This window comes from Buceros rhinoceros, unplaced genomic scaffold (genome assembly GCF_000710305.1).
Source record: "Buceros rhinoceros silvestris isolate BGI_N320 unplaced genomic scaffold, ASM71030v1 scaffold297, whole genome shotgun sequence".
Classification (NCBI taxonomy): domain Eukaryota; kingdom Metazoa; phylum Chordata; class Aves; order Bucerotiformes; family Bucerotidae; genus Buceros; species Buceros rhinoceros.
In genome coordinates, this window is record NW_010420200.1 from 4,927 (window position 1) to 23,599 (window position 18,673).

The following is an 18,673-nucleotide window of genomic DNA, read 5'->3' on the forward strand; positions in this document are numbered from 1 at the left end:
CCAGGACAGAGAAACTCTGAGTGAGACTGCAGAGAGTGCGTTGAATTGGTGCCCATCCAGCTGCACCAGTCCATGGTTTGGTATGTCAGCACCAGCCTCAGATGCGAGTGGGATGGTGGGAATAGGCCAAAGGTGGCCTGCCCTCATCTATGTTAGGAACAGTGAAGGATATTGGTGCAATATTTAAAGACTCCATAGGCTGTATAAAGAGAAAATACAGCCTGGTTCAGCCACCTTTGGTGAAAGAAGAGTATGAGTTTTGGCTGTTGTCTGGTACCTGCAGCAGGTGACCTTTGACGTGCATGGCTCAGCCCAGGAGAGTTACAGCTTACTCGGTCATTTTGGGCATTCCTCCCTCAAAGGTTCTCTTTGTAACCCCAAAACAAATTTTGTCTGAGACAATCAAAAACATTCTGTGGATGAAAATATGGCCAACATGAGGTGGTGAGGAAAAAATGTCCTGATGAAACGCTTTGTGAATAATTAAGTTGCTATCACCTGTCAATGCTTGCTTTCCTTTCTTCCCATGCGGAGGCTGCACAGCTACAGTGGCAGTGAAGACAACAGACAAACCCCAGACAAGGCCAGCCCTCCGGGGTGGGGCAGAGGGAAGGGATCCCTGCTCTAAAAATTGGGTGAAATTCCCTTGGAGCTGATGGCCCTTCATTCAGGTTAAATGTAAGAAGCCCTTAAGTGCCTCTTGGATATCCAAAACAATAGGATTCCTTTCCCTGCTCAGGGAAAACAGCATTTTTGGTACATTCTTTGTAAACGACAGGGTTGTACCAAAGAATCTCTTGATGCCACAGTCTAAGTCCTCTCTTAAAGGAACCAGCCTGAAGGATCCCATTCTCAGCAGGCTGCCAAGTCCAAAAGGATTCATTACTCAGGTCATTTTTGCTTGACCACGTAAGTTCAATGCACCTAAGTAGACTCTAATTTCTTTATGTCCCTTGATGTATATTGGGCTTGTGCAGTAGAGTGCAACTGAAACAGAGCATTAACAATAGACCAGAGATCACAAGGATGGTTTCTCTCTGTGAGGCTCCACAGAAGAGGGAACAAGAAGGAAAGATTCCCTTCTGGAACCTCCAAAGCTCTGTTCTCTGAATATAGTTTGTCTCTCCAGCCCATCACTAAGATGTCTTTTTTTGCCCTTCCATTGCTCTGCCCAGCCAGCCCAGCATTCCTCGCAGGTGGTAGGAGATGGCTATGACAGTCGTGGGATATTGGGTGCCCTTCATCTACGGTGCTGTCCTGGCAGCGCCAGTCCTGGTTTATTTGCTGAAACTGTCACCCCTCCAAAAGCCTCTCCTGCCTCTGCCCCGTGCCCTCTGTCCTGCAGCGTGACTGCACTTCCACCTGCTCTTAGCCAATGGGGATGTGGGGTTGGCCTATTTGTTTTATTCATGATGTGTCAGAGTAGGAAGTAATAAAAGCAGCTTTCCTAGTGTTGTTTCTTAAATAAAATACCTTCCAAAACCATGCTGAGTTATCTGTAGAATGGAGCAGATGCTTCAGCAGGCTTAGGCTGCCTACAGCAGGCGTATGAACATGGGGTTATAGTCCAATACACGGTTTCAACACAGCTGTTGTGGCTTAAGCTACCACAGAGGAAGCTTCTGTGTGCTCCTGCTGTGCCTCAGAGCAAAGTGGTCCTGGTTCACCTCAGGGTTAGGGGTGCTCCTCCTCTGTTAACTTCATCTGTCACCTGAATATATTGCTGCTCCTTGCCTGTTCCCATCATCCATTCTGGCTTCTTTACCTAAAGTATGCTGTTTTGGTTGCTTTTCTGTTTTGTTCTGTTCTGGGTTTCTTTAAAGGTTTAGTCATAGATCCTCGGGACCAGGCTGGAGGAAGATCACCCGAGCACTGAAACTCCGCTGGTCAGTGCAGTGCAGAGGAGAGAGAGAAGCAGCTGTGCTGGGCACTGCTCACGTGAAAGGATGGAGTGCTGAGTTTGCACACCTGGGCAGGGACACCAGGCACTGGAGGCCTTTCCTGTAGCTGGCAAAGCTATTGCTGGAAAAGAAGGTGTCTCCACTCTCTTCACCAGAGCAGTAGTTCATTCAAGTCCTTTTTACATGTATTGTATCTGATGTTGCCTTCAAAGGTGGTTGCAGTGTCTTGGAGAAGAAATAGCAATGGACAATGAAAGGACGCTAAATGAAACAGCCCCAGCTGTTTTGCAGGCTCTCTGTGGATGCCCGGGAACATCTTTCTCTGCCCTGAGAAACCTCAACAAATATAATTTCAAGCTGACTGTAGTCTTTTCTGCTGCGAAAAAGAAATTTCCCTGGGTGTGGAGCCTTCTGTAAAGGCTGAGCAAAGCAGAGCGACTTTTGTTTTACAGCAGTCAGCAATCATTAGACTGAGGAACAGATTCTTTCTGAAAATGTTGTATTGCTAGATAAAAAAAAAGAAGAGTTAAACAAAACTGAACTCAGTAAGATTATTTGCTTTAAAATACTGAAGAAATCTTTTAATATTTAAATGCTCGGAGTTTCTCTACAGTCTACTTGCTCAATTCATTTAAAAAAAGATCCTTTATTCGTTTCCAAAGTTTTATGCTGAAAAGCTGAAAAAAGTGTTTACATGAAAAAACCCCTGATAATCCTTACACAAACCCATGCTAGCACTGAGTTGCATATTTCTGATTTTCTAGCACTTTCCTTTTTTTTTTTTAAATATTGCATTCCTGAAATTCATTCAGTTACAGATTATGACGTGGGTTTAAAAAAAATCCAGCAATGGATCATGTTGGTTTGTTGCTGAAATGTTGCTGTGTATACTTTTCTCACCCATATAAAACAGGGAGTGCTGTTCCAACTGGACGTTTTTCCTTTGTACTTATATTTGTCATCTTTGCACTCGGCTGTAATCAGGAAGAAAAAGCTGGCATTTGACTAAAGCGGTGGTGACACAGTTCAACTCAGGGAAATTTGTGATGCTTGGAAAGCGGCCCATCTGTCCCAGACTACCTAAAATGTAATATGCAATTGTTGTACGTGTTTGTGTTTTGCGGTGAAAGGAGGCAGCAGCAGATGCACGTTAAGAGCTGTGGAGAGCTGAGCGTGTGCTGCAGAGACACTGCTCCCCTGGGAGCAGCAGCGAGAGGTGGGCTGTGTGGGGAGAGAACAGCTTGCCCCTGCTCTGCCCTCCGCTCCCCTGGCCATGGGATGCTGCTGATTTACGGTACCCGGCTCGGCGTTCAGAAGTAGCAGTGGGCAACGCACTCTATCTCACAGACACACTGCTTCCAGCACTGAGGAACTCAACCAGCTGCAAAACCTGTCAAAGGAAAGGAATTTTTTTAACCTGTTTTGAGTCATGGTGTGGCCCTAGGAATGGTTGGTTGAGGTGAGAGAGATGGAAGTGATGGCAAGGACTAGTTAGTCTGCCAGGGCTGCTGGTAGATGCTTATTGGTATGTGGACCCTACCTGATGATTTATTTCTGTTCCAAAGCAAAAGAGGAGAAATTCCACTTAATTTCAAGTTAAGAGGTTAACTCACCACTCTCAACAGCTAGGGATAGCTTAAACTTCTGTGAGTAATAAAGATGTGTCTTTCAACCGTGAGATAAATTAGTATCCCCCCCAAAAGGCGTTGCAGATGGGACCATTTGTGACAGGATCATCTCTGTCCTCATTTTATGCATTTTTCTTTGAGCAAAAGCCTGTGCAGTTCCTGTTGTGTCCTCTTCCACGTAAGGGTTCATGGAGCCGCTCAGTGTATCAGATCAGGCAGTTTGGCCAGCCTTTAATAATTGTTTTTCTTTTCCAGAGGACTTCTCTTCTTCATCAGCTGTCCCAGTTTCTTCAGGATTTTTTTAAATAGAGGACTTCCTTCTCTTTATGGTGGACTGGTTGCATTTACCGGTGCAGTCTTGCAGTCCTTATGCAGCTAAACCAGCTTTGCACTCGGATCAGTTTTGTATTCCTGTGAAGTAGCTTCAAGCCCCAGAAGGCCCTCAGCTTTTTTTTTTTTTTTATCTTAACTGCAACACTGGCCCAGCCTGTTCTATGATTGTGCATTCATTTGCCATGCCAAAAAAAAACTTTCATAGGTGCAGACACTTACAGGTCACCATATAACAGCAGCCAGTTCTTCACTCTTGAGATGCCTCCTTATGCATAGAAAGAGGCAGAAAATGTGCCCACATCAAGGCACGTCCCTATTTGTTGTGGGGGGAACCTATCTGTAAGTAGTCTTGGTGCTGCAGAGCATGGATGTCCAAAGCCTCAGCTGCAAGTTGAGATCGATATTCCTAATGATGTATCTCTGTACACAGAAATCAAATATGATTTAGCTGCTTAGAAAATATCAGTGGGGGTCTTTTTTAGATTAATGAGAAGAAAATTGAAATACTTTTTTCTTGATCCAAGTGCCAAAAACATAAAAAAAAAAAAAGAGCTAATTCAAACAAGCAAAAAGAAACTCTTGTTTGGCAAAGAAAACAAACTCAAAGTAAACAAAATGGTATTAATTATATCCACATTTTATTTGTAGGGAAGAGATTAGCACTTGGAAATTGTTTAATCATATCCAAGCCTTGAGCTTGAAAAGTGTGTCAAAATAGTGTGTGGGCTGAGGGTAAATGTGATTAAGCAGGAGAGATATGTTACAGGATTATTGTAGAAGTCCCCACAGAAAGTTTTATATACCCGAGAAATTCAAGGCTAATATTCTACTGAGAAACATAGTCAACATAGTAAAGGATGTACATAAACTTTACTCAAAGAAACTAGGAATATGATTTGAAGACTAGAAAACCTGCTTTAGTGCATTATCAAGTAGCTTTCCCATCTTTGTTTTGTTGGTTTTTTTCTCTTTTAGCTTTAACTCCTTGTTTCTAAAGGGCTGTGTTTTCTGTGGGACAGAATAGGTTGTAGCACTTCTAGAATTCAAGTAAATGAACAGTGATTGTGTTTGGCATATGCAAGGTACCATGCAAGGCCCTTGAGACCTCCAGACTACTGTCAGAGTGTAGGTGGGTGATTTTCACCCCACTGAAGCCCACAGCTCTTTTAAAAAGATGGATGTAAAGCTGCTGATAAGCACCTGTGAGACCCATCATCATCTCAAGCAGTGGAAAGCAAGGAGGAGGACCCGAAGACATACTTAGCCTTCCGTTTGCCGCATTAAAAACACATATGGGCTCTTTGAGTCCGTGTTTCACTCATTCGTATCCTGCCCAAAGAAGTGATTTTTCATCACAGAACAGTTTTTATTTTGCAGTGTGCTAGAACTTTTACATATGATTGTCTTAAGAAGTTCTGAACTCAGAACTCATTTTACTGAAGTACTTTTGCTACTTCATAACGTAGTATTGTCCAGAAAGCGAACTGGGATGATGTTAGTTTCTTTGAGGATGCTGAAGGTTTACATGTTGGGCTGGCGTTAACGCTGTGGCTGTCATACCCGCAGTTCACAGGCAGAGGTGGAATACCCTGAGTCCGATCGGTTGGTCTGTTAGCTCTAGTATGCTGGGAGAGAGAGACAGGCATTCAGGCACAGAAAGCTTTCTTCAGGTCACTGAAAACTTCTCGCCTTTTCCTTACAGCTAACCTAGCTGTTCTGATAAAAAAATATGACCTCGCTTAGAAACCTTGCTCTGCTTGTGTGCAGGCACAACAAAAGGTGATGTGTGTAGGGGGCACTTGAGCTAAGGCTCCTTCACACACCTCAGAGGCAGCTTCAGGAGCTGTCATTCTACACCAAATCCACAGCCCTCACTTAGCCACCGAAGCTGTTGTGGCTGATCTGGGGTGTGGGAGAATTTATTTCTAACAATAATTAGAAATATTATTGTATTTCTACTCTGTGTTATGCCCTCCTTTTTCTCAGCAGGCTACTCACCTGGGTTTCAGTCCTCATCCCAGAGAGTATACAAGTGTTTTACATGAGCGAAGCAGGGACTGGGACGCAGGTCCTCCCTCGGTTGGAGGTTTCTCTTCTCTCTCTGGTCAAGCAGTGTGGGTAGGTTGTTCTGGACAGGCATGCACTCCATACACCGGTGTTTTGAGCAGGACGTGGTTTGGTAGCCATCCTAGGAGGGCACTTTACAGGAGGGTGAAGTGAGGTGGGATGAGACGTGCTTTGCCGTTCATCCTCAGTGAGGCTGGGCTGGATCTGGGTGCTCACCTCCCAGCCCTGTGAACCCTGCGGGTGTTATGTGGGGTGCTCAGAAATGTTGATGGGCCTATAGGTGCCTAGGGCACTTGGTGCCCCAGGGGTTGTGCTGCAGCAAACTGCAATTTTGAAGACTTTAATTTGTCTGCGATCATCCCTGAGGGTCTGACACCCATTTATGGATATTTTTGGCCAAGAAAGTCATTCCCAGCACACTCCCCCGGTGCACCAGGCACTATGGTTTGCATACCTTTCACCTCAGGGGGGTGATGAGCAGACAGATAATTGATGACTCTTCACCAAGCGTCAAGGTTTTGTCAGGTGGTGTTTTGAGGGACTGCGGTGAGGAGGGTGTACTTCCATGAGCACAGCCTGGTTTGTGGCTCTTCCCAGTCTCATGGGGTAGCAGTGGGCATGGTGGTGCAGCTCTTTGGCAGTCAGTCCCAGGCCCTCTGCCAGGGGGATGGCCTGACAAAATGCAGCTTTTACATGTGTAAGAGCAAAAGATACTTGCAGAAGCTGCTGCAACTCTCACGACACGTCCCACAACCAAGGAAGGGACAATCTGACCCTTGACTAAGCTAATAGCTTTTTTTCTTCTATACACTGCCTACCCCCATAACACATCCGCGTGTCCTCTCCTACGCTTTATGATCAGATTGGAATGTTTTGTTTCCAAGCCAGCTTGCCAGCCGTTTGAAGTCTATCGTTTGCTGGAGTGTTTTGCCTCCACCAGTTAAAGAGGATTTCTCAGTGACCCTATTATGGGTTCTTCAGTGGTGCTCTTGCAACCCCAGCAGACACAGGTCCCTCATCCTTCAGCAACTCCTGTGTGTTTTTTCTTGCATATCCAGGTTGTGCAATCACATTTCTTGTGAATGTGTTGTGTGTGAATGTAGCCTGGATCCTGGGCTGATTTTTCCTGAGGGACTGCTTGTCACACGTCATTGCCCTCCTGCATTGACCCTTACTCATTGTACCTCTCTTTCTGTCATCAGACTGCTGGCCCTGGCTGGCTTTGCTGTCCTTTTGCTGTCCTTGCCCTCACACACTTGCCTTCCCTTACTTCTCCATCTTGTTTATCAGTCACTGTGCTATGAAGTCCTATGAAAGTATAAAGTCTATGAAGTCCTATAAAGTCCCATAAAAAACATCTATAAAGTCCTATAAAAATATGGTTTAAGGTCCTTTATACACAGGTATCAGCTCTTCTTGTTACGCCTCTTTGGTTTTCCTAGAAAGCCTCAGAGTGTTTTCAGAGAGGTACTGTATCTGCTGCTGGAACCTTATTTGGTTTCCCAGTTCTTGTTTCTGAGGAGGCTTGATGCAGACACTGCTTGAATTTCTATAGTTTATCAAAAGGTTTTGTTCTTTGAAGTTGCTAATTCATGTACCCAACTAACTGTTTTTCTTGGCCACAGCTGTATGTGGAAACTATGTTTGGGGGAGTGAGAGCTCCGGGACACTTTGAGACGTCCTTCACCTTTCTGCCTGTCATGCTGCTGTCAAGCACCCTAGAGGCTTTCACCATGGCCCCCTGCCACCCCAAGTGGCTGCATCCAGCATCCAATGGAGATAAGTAGGCTAAAAAGCCTCATTTTTCTAGAGGCCACTCCATCCCCAACCTCTGGCTCAGCCAATATACCAGTTTTCTCTGTATTTTCTTTTCTCATTAAAAAATCTGCTCAAGAACAATCAGTTCTATATCAGGCTGTAAATACTGGTTATTTATATACCTTTACATATCTATATATCTTTCTTGCATTACCTCTGCGGAACAGCAGAACAGGAGTGATTGTAACTGCGGAGGTGTCATGGTGTGAACTTCCCATGTAAAGTGTCACCTAGTGGCTGGTTGGCAGCTTTGCATCCTGAGGTGAATAGTCAGTATCATCATGTAAGCCGTAAAAGCCAACGGCCAATTCATAGAGGCCATAACCGATGATGAGACATTTCTATTCTGTTGGTCTTGTTAAAATTTCTTTTCAATGTGTTTCATTTAAGCCCTAAAACTTGCACTTGCACGGCATTCTTGGGCCAACAGTATGCTATTCCAGCTTTAGTCTTTCCTATTCTGATGAGTAAAGTGGCAATTAGTTGTTAAAAAGTAATTGCCAGTTATTGTAGTAGTAAAATTTTGCCTGAACACCATCATTAGACCTTGTTTATGCTAATAAATTCCTTGCGCATCCGTGGGGTGGCTTCAGGCAGAGTCCTTTGTGACAAAAAGATGATTGTGCATCTTAGTATGTGGTCAGTTCAGAGCTACTGGAAAATGTGTCTTACATAACACATACGAAAAAGATTAGCAGTTTCAGAGACGTCAGCATCTATAGTTCTGAAGGATATTACAAAGGAGGTTAATTAATCTAATATAGTTGTAGCATGGGCCAGGAAACATAAAATGAGCTCCTCCATTTATGTAAAATTGTGCCGTTTACAAGCTCCAGAGAGGTAACATGGATGGAAAAATGAAATATGTGTTTTTAAATCTTTAGAAATCCTCTGTGATTCTGTCTTTTTTTGTTGTTTTGTTTATTTTTCTAGGTGGCCAATTTTAACCTATTTTGGAACTCTTTCGAGAGAACTGAGCACCTGTGTGTTAGGAAGGTATGCAGGAACAGCAAAGACTCAGCATCTCTGAAAATGAGGCTGGACATACTGGTTTGGGCACTCAAAATTGGCCGCCAGATTTGAAAATTCAGTTGTGTTTTGCCTGAGTCACTTGGTGTCTGAGGAGCCCAGGCTGGAGGAGAGTTTGGGGCTGCTGATTCCTGTGTTTTGCCCATGAAATCATGAACTTAATTAGCTGAGATACATAGGCAACACTGTTGAGTGGTTTTATTTGTGACACATTTGGTTTCCCTTCCGCTGCTGTCACACACTGCTGTACTTACCTAGTGCCTGGAGGTGAAGTTGTTTGACCACAGGATATACCAAAGGCTAAGGGTGAAGAATTTTATAGGAACAGCTAGTAAAAATTTTGGTGGTTACTTTTCTCTGGACCTATGCACAGGTTTTTTGCTAGAAAAATACTGCCTATTGCAACCCAACTCAATCTGAACCCACCTAGCGATGAAGTGAACATTAGAAGATGGGTCTTGACTTCACAGCCGTGGTTTGTGCAAGGGAGAGGATTACAATGTCCTGATGTATCTGAGATGTAGGTCTTTCGGGGCTAGTTAAATTTCCCTGAGCCTTGCATCGCAGAGATGGCAATGCAGCCACGTTTGGTTGAGCAACTGCATCAAAAAGGATCAGCTCCTAGCAAAGACTAGCAGGCTGGTAAGGTGTGGGTAGCAAAGAAGGGAGGTTTTTACCTCTGCCCTGTAAAGCTACGTGGTGTGGAAGAAGAGATACTGCAGCAAGTAAAAGATACCTCTAAACAAAGCTCAAAATTATGAGTGTTTAATATTGCAAGATAGTTTAGGGAAAACTTTACTGTGTTTCTTAATGCCAGCATGGGATATGGGACAGGTCCCGAGGGAAGCTCAGTCCATCTGAGGGCTTATGAACCTTGACTCTGTCCCTTTAGATTTAATTGTTAGTAAACACTTTAATGAAAGGAGCCTTCATCAGAGAAAAAAGTGGCAAACTACACTGGTAAATAATTTGCCTTGGCAAATAATATTTAAGCCACTGATTCAAACTGTAATTCTGCTCAGCATTATCATTGTAAATAGAAGTGCTTATCCAAACAGCCGAGTTTTTTGTTGTTGTTGATGAGAATGGGAAAATGTGGGGCGGAGGGAATGTGTCACTTCCCTTCCTTTCTGGACATCTGCGGTTTCCAGCTATTCAGATAAAACTGCTTGCATTTCCATCGATCCAAGCCTTGCGCTGCCACAGAAGCATGGGAGAGCAGTGTTGAAAAAACAGCGGGACACCCTCACTCTGAAGGTGTCCCTGGTTTTGGGGGGACTCTGCTCTGCAAACCGGTTAGAAACTTCAAGAGCACTCTTGGAGAATGTGACAGGCGCCCGAGCTCCCAAAACCCACCCGGCCATCACAAGGTCAGCAGCTGCGGCTGCGTGCTCGCCCCGTGAGCTGAGCCCACTGCGACGCCTGCAACAGTGGGTGACACTTGAGGGTGGCATTGGGATATTTTTGTCTTGCAGCCCTGGATGAGCTTCCCCCCCACTTCTTCTCAGAGACACATGGAGACGCATTTGGTTTCTCTTTTAACCATGTTACTTTTGCGAGGAGAATAAAATGAGCAGGAAGAGCTATTGGCTGCAGCAGCAGCATAAGAAAGCCCTGCTTTGCCAGAGGGAACCACATAAAAGCATGCGTGCGTGTGTGTGTGTGCCTCTGTGTGTGTGTGTTTGGGGGAGGGCGCAGCGAGGGATGATGCCTGGAGATTCTTGCACTCGGAGCTGCGATTTGTGAGTGAAACATGATGAAATCACCCCCTGGACAAATCACACGAGCCTGTCAACCTCACCAGGTGGGATTACTTGTAGCTAATAACCCGAACTCCCAGAGCAAGCAGAGCTCTGCGCTCACTATAAAGAAAAGGCGGCGGTGCGGCACGGGCTTTTCAAGAATTCTCTAGTATGGCTAAGAAGGGCTGCGTCCACTCGCACCAGGTAGGGGAGGAGAGGAGTGTGTTTGCTTTTAGAGGAGGAGTAGCCTGTTTCTCCTGAATAAGTTCCTGCAAAAAGAAGTGTTTCAGCTTCAGAAAGAGATGTTTTATTCATAAACCCCTTCTGGTTTGTGTTACTCTCCAACGGTGACGCTGTCAGCTGCTGCTCCAGTCATGGGAACTGCAGTGCTGGGGAGCTCAAACATACACAGCACCATCTCTGCCCCTTTAATCATAACGCTCTCAGCTCGGAAGTCCTGCTTTCTGCGCAGTTTGCTTACTTTGCTCTTTTGCTTTTGCAGGTTATATCTTTATTTGCTTTTGCCTTTGGAGTAAATGTCTGCATGGGATTTACAACATATCGATTTAGGAGATCTGAAGAATGGGATGAGGGCCCAGTCTCAGGTACAGTAACTCACATAAATTGTACATCGCAATACCCTTATGTTATATACTGTGGTTAGAAACCACTCCTACCCTGAAACAGTAGTTTGCTTGTTCCTTTTTCCTCTAGGATATAGAGAAGAATAAATAACTTGCCGAGCCGGAGTCAGTTGACCTTTGGGACTCACCTATAGGTCTCCTATTTACTTAAACTTTTGCTCTGTGTGCATGTGACTATGGAAAACCTAGCTTATTTTAGGACGGAGCACTGTCAGTCTCACAGAGACCAGTCTCATCAGCTCCTATGTAGCATTTGCCATGTTTTGTGTTCAGCACAGGTTCCTTCTAGAGCTAAGAGAAACTCCCCGATGGGATTAAGGGTACTGGTTTTATTTTAGTAGCTATTGAAGCGGTTTCTAGAAACTTGATTAATGCTTTCAAGAGGCGCTGGTGAGAAAAGCTTTGGGGATTTCTGTGGCTCCTGAGGTCATGCTGGTTTGTGAACAGTAGACGGCAGACATCTGACGGTGGAGAGGGCCAGGGAGAGGAGAGCAGGTGTTCGGGCAGATGTGCTGTTACCAAGTCTGCAGTTTTTCTTTTGCTTCCAATTTTTCTTTTTGTTGGAGGAAATGAAGAATATACCACAGGAGGGACTGTTGTTTTGTTTTCTGGGGCAGTATTTTGTGAGCTCAGGCATAGTCCAAGTGGAAAAATATGTAAAATGGAAAACTAGTCTTTTTAGTTCTAAAAAAAAAAAAAAGTAGGCTTGACTTGTGTCTCTGTTCCTTGCTTTGGCAGGGAAAAGAAAACCTGTGGTCACTGACTTAGAGCTGGTTAATATAACTGAAGTGGAAGGGTTTCATTTGCAATGCCTGTCTGTAATGATAGCTTGTGAATTTTAGTTATAAAATTGTTAGCCATGGGCAGAGTTTGTTCTGTCCCTGGTAAAGTGTCTGTGTCCTTGTTTCTCCCACATTTCACAGGAACCAGTGTCTAATCACAGCTACAATCAGGGCTGCTAATCATTGAGCAGAGGCTTTTTAGGTAACCAGAAAGATAGCGGCTGTTGCTTTTGATCTTTATAGAACAATGTAAAAAATTTGCTTGTAACCCAAATTTACTTCTACTTTTATCTTCTAGTGCATTAACTATAGAGCAGTTGCGTAGAGTTTGTAATAGTGGCATGAAGGGTTTGCTTTTCAAGTCTTGAACACCTTACTGCCAGTTGCTTTGCTTTCACTGGTGACTGTGTAGGCTTTAGGGCAGGGCTTCTCCGCTGCTTTTTACTGAAGTCCCAAGGGTCTGATATTGGAGACCCATTGCAGCTCATCCGTGACAACTCCGCTGAGCCAGCCAGCACCGTTTGACACCGCCAGGGCTGGGGCAGTAGCTGCATGCCATTTCCAGTAGCAGGAGGTTTAGTGCAGCACACCGGAATAAATACACAGGAATAAATTCACACAGGAATAAATACAGGATCTCTTGCGAGAGTGCAGGAGGTGGGGTGCGTTCTGCCAGTCTCTTGGGAATTTGCTTACAGGGAGGGTTCAGTCAGCCCCTGGCATTGAAGTAGTCCAGTCCAGGGTGCAACAACAGAGACAGGGAAGTGGCAGAGGAGTTTGTCCCTTCTGTGTTTATTCAGCTTCATTACTTTTATTGCAGTAAAAAAAAAAAAAGAAAAAAAAGAATGTGATAGGAAAGAATAAATTATTGTAGTCACATCTGTCTAAAGGGGAAAGTAAAAAGTTACACTGGAGATGTGCTTTTCTTAGCAAACTGGAAGCACTGTGACCAATGAACTTATTTAGGCTCTCCTAATTGCATGACTTCCTGTTATACTTCATCAGAAGTCCAGTGCAATGAAATATCCAGAATAAAAGATTAGTATAAATTCTTTTCCAACTTCACTCTGCCTTGGCATGTTTATTTTCAAGTTTCTTGGTGTTTAGAGGTAATTATTTTGGATTGGCAAAACACTCTCTTTGCCAACCATTACTCTATAGACCAGCTTGTTACTTCTCTGAGGTATGCCATGATTGGAAGTACATTTCAGTTTTCATCTAGCGTAGAACTCCTCTATGAATCAAAAACAACATAGATTTTTTTCTCCTAGTCCTTTTAAAATGCAAAGAAGTACCATAATGCCTAAAATGCCCTTCTTGTTCTTTTTTTACAGTGGGCTGATATTTAAGCCTTTATACATTTGAGATGTTTGATATTTGTGCTGAACAAATTGTTTCATCAAATTTTTTTTACTTAAAATTTCTAAAAGACATGAGAGTACTGAGGCTTCCATTTTTTCATAGTTTTGCCTTCATAAGTTATTTGCTTTATGAGCTCTCTAAACATCTTTGTAAGAACTTTCAGGGAAAATGGCCTTAGTAGTCTCCTGAAGCATTTTCCTTGGTCCTGATAGGATGATAGCTTAAATTTTGGAGGAGGAAGCACTGGAGTTTTTCTATCCCTTTTTGCTGGATTTTTAAGTGTGTCTTATTAAATACGGAGTCATATATTTCTTGTACTGGAACAGTTAGGATGTATTATTTACTTTATGTGACTTTCATTGAAATTTTACTCATTGCAATGGCATTCTGCAAATATGAAATGCAAGTTCATAATATGAATATTATCTATCAAAACTGGTGTTGCAGATGTTTTATATAGGTATTTGGTTGATACATAGAGGTTCCATATAGGATCCATAGGATCCAAAATGGCAAATTCGTGCTAGGTAGTCTCCCCTCTGTAATGACCATGTAAGCATGTCTATTTTGTGTAGTCATATGACTGAAATACTATTGCAAGTAAATGGATCTGATTTTTTTTTATTTAATATTGTAATCAGATAGAATCAGAGCAAGTAGTTTGATTATGGCACTTTCCAAGGTAAATATAACACCTTTACAATGGCAATGTAATAACTTCCTTGGACGGAATCAGGAAGGCACTATTGGCCTAACTTCTCTCTCTAACCTGTGACGTAAGAGACAATCCTTAGATAGTTGTTTTGAGCTTAGTTGGCCAAAAAAGAATGCATGGACAAGGATGTGAAAAGCTTTATGTATTAAATAAGGAGGGGAGGATCTTCGTGTTGAGGTCCCACTGCCAGCTGCACGGTCTGATTGCAGGAGCTGGGGAAGGATGCAGGAATTTTGAAAAAGATTTTGAAATTGGCTAAGTTTGTTCTGTACAGGGGTTTCCATTAATTTGAAATACTCATCAGGGATGGAGCTCCTGATATATTTTCAAACTATTCTGCATGCACCAGTACCCAAGCTATGGCATTGTGCACGACCTGAAAATCATGGTTTGGCTGCAAAGGCAAGGTCAAGCATGATAAACAAAGGAATGATCTCAACGTATTCAGACATCAGAGGAATTATACCTAGTCCCCTTTTGCGTTGCTGTACAGAAAGCATCCTACATTGACTCAGGAGGTGTGAATGGAGTTTGGGTTAATTTGGGTAAGTAATTTGGGTTAATTTGTCACATCAGTGCTAAAGTGGTTCTCAAGAGATATGAAAAAATAACAGAGAAGGTATCTGGGCTAAACCTTTCTTATCTGAAATGGAAACCCTACTTGCAGTTATAGAAGATGGAGCAGGAGAGAACAGAACATCTACATCTCAAGACATAGTTAGTTATTACTGAAGTGCTCCTGACAGATCTTGGTCTAACCTGTTCTTCAAAATCTCTGAGACTGCACAGCCTCTATGGGCGTTTTCCCCAGTGATTTTCTGATAAATGAGTGATCTTTACAACAGCTAGACATTCCTTGAGCTGCAGTTGACTCTGCTCCTTGTGTAATCTGCAGTCAGGTTTACACCTTCTCTTTCCTAAACGCATGTTGACACGTGTTTATCGACATTCTGAAATGATCTCCCTCTGATCCCTTTGAAATCAAGAGGGCAATGACAGCGTAAGGGATATGTAGTGTGTGCTAGTATGTAATACTCTGAGTCCATAATACCTTTGAATTGCAGCTTACTGGATCTGTGATTATATATCACCTAGCCTCAAAAAAGGAAAAGTAGTGGAAGAGGTTAAATAACATGGAAATATTATTTAGCAATGGCTTTTTAGCAGCATTTGTGAGAAAGCAGCTGTCATTAGGAATAAGGAACAAGACTTCATATCTCTGAAAATCTTGAGTGTTAGAATGCTTTGAAATAATTCCCATGCGATTAAGTTCTAACATAGTTTTGTGGCCTATTTATGTAAACAAAGAAAATACTGATCTGTGTGTTGCTAGCAGAGATACGTGACCTTTAGCTCAGTGGAACTTCAGCTGGCCAAAATACTGATGGCTCATTTAGAGCATGCTTGCAGGGAATGTACCTGTAGAGTGAAACTTCATTGTGTGTGTGATGCTCTGCGCATTACTGAACTGATACTGAAAAAAAAATACAATCCCACAAAAGCAGAGACATGGTTGTCTACTACTGACTTTTCCAGCAGTCGTGAATGTGCCTTGCCACTGCCATGATCCATGACTGCAGCCATGTTAGATTTGTGTTTCTTGACTAATATCTTGCTGTAGGGTTGATTTGCTGCCAGGTTTGCTGCCTCAGGTGGGTTTTGCTGATGTCCAGCCAGTGCCAGTGCCACTCCAAGGGAAGTGGTGGAGCAACAGTGCTGGGGATGGGACCAGTGGGACATCAGCTACTACAGCGTGACCTCCGAACTCCCTCTTCAGCTTCTTGTCCACCCATTCTCATGGTGTTGGATTAACGCCATCTTGTTTAGGAAGAGATTTCCCCTCAGTTTATGTGGAGACTAAACTTTCAGTTATGTAAAAGAGTAAGGGAAAAAAAATAAGAAAAGATCAGAGCAACTATTTCCCAAAAGGGCCATTGCATCAGCCCTCTTAAAATCATACTGCTAATCTTGGTGAAGTTTGCCAAAACCAAAACCAAACCGTGGTCTAAAAGAAAACAAAACCCAAGACTATTTCAAAGACTTAATTTTAATAGGTCTCTCAAGGAACAAAAGACATTGTGAAATTTTCCTTGGAACACCTCTGTTTTTTAAAAATAACATACAGTCGTTACTTTATTTCGTAAAATATGATTAACCCTAGAGAGTAGCACACTCTCTAGTGAAAAATAATTTTCATTATTCATACAAATGTTGCTATATAGGATACTATATTAGTATCCTATTTACTATCTATCTACTCTAGGATACTCTGTAGAAAAAAGTGTATAAAATATGTAATGTTTATAATACACTAAACTTTGAGAAAAGAGCAGAGAAAAGAGCTCTGGCATTAGGGGCCCTTACTAATATAGAGATTATTGAAGTCTAACACATTATTCATGGTTTTCAGACTGGCAGTCCTCCATTTAGTTATACACACCAAATTTATTGATTCCTTACATACCTCTGTATTTTGTAAAGTTTTTATAATTTGATGCTCTGCAGAAGCCCACCAAAAAGCCTTGCTTTAGTTCTCCATTGATTTATAGAGCATCTTACAGTTTTCTTTCACACTTGACATTGATTTGACACCTTCCGGTATAGCAAACCAAGTCCTGCTGACTGCACGTAGATTAATTGCAGTCCTTCCCTATGCAAACTGACCAGCCGGCCATGAAAATGTCACTTGGTTTCTGAAAACAAAGGCCTGCTTCTGAGGAATAGCTGCTGCTCTGGGAAGAGGGCCTTGGAGACTTCAATACATTTCGCTAATGATCTCTTCATTGTTACAGAAGTAAAGCCAGGGCTCGCTCTTTGCAGGACCTTATCACAGCACGTTGCTTCCTTCTTTTTATTTTTTTTCCTCCCCCAAAAAAGCAACGTTTTTGGAATTTGTTCCTTTTTCTTTCTTTTTTTTTTTTCTTTTATTTATTTCTTTGTTTTATTTCTTCAAGCAACCCTTCTCCTCTCCCTGCTCCCTTCCCCAGAGCAGGCAGCTGAGGTTTTTCTCATCTGAATGGCTCGGGGCTGAACCACTCGTCCCACCACTACCGGCCTGACAGATATTGCCCTGTTTCTTGTTCCACACAGTCCTGTCAGATTCCCCCTGGATCAGTACCTCTGGCTCCTGCAAAAACAGATGCTTTGAACTTCAAGAGGCAGACCCTCCTGGCTGCCGCTGTGACAACCTGTGCAAGAGCTACAACAGCTGCTGCTTCGACTTTGATGAGCTGTGCTTAAAGACAGGTACGATGGGTCTCCTGTCCCGCACTGCCAGGCGCTGCTGACACCTGGTTTCTGCTGGCAGTTGGGTCCTGCCTGATAAACCAGTGTTCCCTGCCATAACCTGCATCTCCTCCTCACCTCACCCTGCCTTGCTGGGCAGGCTCGGCTCAGCCAAAAACGCAGCCCATGTTTCCTTGCAAGGAGCGGTAGGGATGCACATCTATTGCTCCTTACTGATGGCTTTGGCCATGGTTTCCAGGGAAGAAAAATCAGGCTACTAATCATACTACGTGAAAAGTAGATTTTCTGATACTCAGCTGAAAGAAATAATCAGTGTTCAGGCACTAGTTTGGCCTCCAGGTTACAAAGAAAAAGAGCCATGGTAAAGGCTGGAGATTGGTCATTCCATGTCAGCCATCCTTTTTTGTTCCAAATGGTAACTTAATATTGGAGCAGTTCATGCTTGCTTGTGGGCCGTGCATGGTGGTTGCTCGTCAAGGTGCCTCGGGAGCTGGAAGAGTTGAAGCAGCGCGGGTCCTCTTGGAGTGATCTGCAGGTGATGGGCTGGGCTTGTTACCCTTGCCCCAGACCCCAATTTCCAGATGTCAGGATGCATATAACATGCAGGTAAAAACGTTTGAGTCCAATTCATAGGACCCTGGGGGATGGAGATACAGCACTGGGTTCATTTTGGGTTTTTCATGAGTCATAAGCAAGGAGAACTTCAAAGAGGGCCATGAGTTATGTTTTACTTCTTAGCATAGTGCATTTAAATTATTAGTTGTACCCATCTCCTTGAGTGTTTGCACAGTGGTCAGAGTTGACACAGGTGCCTTCTACTTTTGCCATTAAATATTTTCTTGCTTTATCAAAGAATAACACTTGCTAAGCAGCCAGAATAGAAGTCTCACATTTAAAAATATCATTGCCTGTGGATGTGGCATACTTGAGAGTCCTGACTTCCTTAGTTCTCTTTATAATGATATCATTTTAATAGCTTAGTACCATAAATGGTGAGCTAATATGGTATGAAAAACCACTTCAGTTTCAGGCCAAAAACTTCTGAGTTTTAGGGTGATGCTGTTTTGCCCCTGATGTGAATGACAGCAAAATGAGAGGCTCTTTTTGAAAACTTCCAGCACAGTACAAGATGTTTGCTACCAAGGGACAGAGTTGCAGTTCCTCAGCCTCCTGTTCACAGCACACCCTCCACAGTCCACATATGTGTGTGGATATCTACACAGCCTTCGGAACTGCTGTGTGAACTGTCATATACTCCCACAGGCATTCGTTAAGGCAGTTACCACATGTACAATCTGTAAATATCACATATTTACAGAAAAAAAACTCGAAATGAAGGAGAAGAGGGGGTAAAAGACATTGCTCTGATGTGACATATTTTTTACTGGTTGTGTGTTGTCTAGAAT

At 43.1% G+C, this 18,673-nt stretch overlaps 1 protein-coding gene across 1 annotated transcript in view; it reads left to right on the forward strand.

Annotated features, from left to right (window-relative positions):
- Nucleotides 1-10,253: 10,253 nt before the first annotated feature.
- LOC104496114 (ectonucleotide pyrophosphatase/phosphodiesterase family member 2-like) overlaps nucleotides 10,254-18,673 on the forward strand; it is a gene marked incomplete at its 3' end in the record, with an annotated part of 40,327 nt that continues 31,907 nt past the window's right edge. The window contains exons 1-3 of the mRNA XM_010139192.1: nucleotides 10,254-10,580; nucleotides 11,021-11,123; nucleotides 17,112-17,267. Of these exons, the coding sequence (XP_010137494.1) occupies nucleotides 10,530-10,580; nucleotides 11,021-11,123; nucleotides 17,112-17,267 (310 nt within the window). The remainder of the gene's footprint in view (nucleotides 10,581-11,020; nucleotides 11,124-17,111; nucleotides 17,268-18,673) is intronic.